The sequence below is a fragment of the Penaeus monodon genome, chromosome 28 (assembly GCF_015228065.2).
Source record: "Penaeus monodon isolate SGIC_2016 chromosome 28, NSTDA_Pmon_1, whole genome shotgun sequence".
In the NCBI taxonomy this organism is placed as follows: Eukaryota; Metazoa; Arthropoda; class Malacostraca; order Decapoda; family Penaeidae; genus Penaeus; species Penaeus monodon.
In genome coordinates this window covers 33,526,476-33,526,889 of record NC_051413.1, presented here as the reverse complement: position 1 = coordinate 33,526,889, position 414 = coordinate 33,526,476, and the positions used below count along the sequence as shown (strand labels likewise).

At 45.7% G+C, this 414-nt stretch overlaps 1 protein-coding gene across 1 annotated transcript in view; it reads left to right on the top strand.

Annotated features, from left to right (window-relative positions):
* LOC119591519 (sodium channel protein para-like) overlaps positions 1–414 on the top strand; it is a gene marked incomplete in the record, with an annotated part of 263,120 nt that overhangs the window by 212,353 nt on the left and 50,353 nt on the right. Inside the window, 1 exon segment of the mRNA XM_037940268.1 lies at positions 70–340. Within this exon segment, the coding sequence (XP_037796196.1) occupies positions 70–340 (271 nt within the window).

The window sequence follows — 414 nt, the reverse complement described above, 5'->3', positions numbered from 1 at the left end:
GTCCTAGCCCCCCCTCTGCGTGAATCTAAAAGAGTCACCCCTCCCATTTTCTTTGTCTTTTCCGCTTAGTTCCGCCCACAAGCCGTGGTGTTCGAGATAGTGACCAACAAGAAGTTTGACATGATCATCATGATTTTCATCGGACTGAACATGCTTACGATGACTTTGGATCACTACAATATGACCGATGAATGGAAGATGGTGCTCGACTACCTGAATCTCGTCTTCATATGCATCTTCACCTCCGAATGTGTTTTGAAGGTGTTCGCCCTCCGTTGGCACTACTTCAAGGAGCCGTGGAATCTCTTCGACTTCGTAGTGGTCATCATGTCTATCCTTGGTAAGAATAAAAGACGATGTTGACCAGCTTTCTGTGTGTAGCGATGTGACTTCTGTGTTTATCTGTAAGTTCCA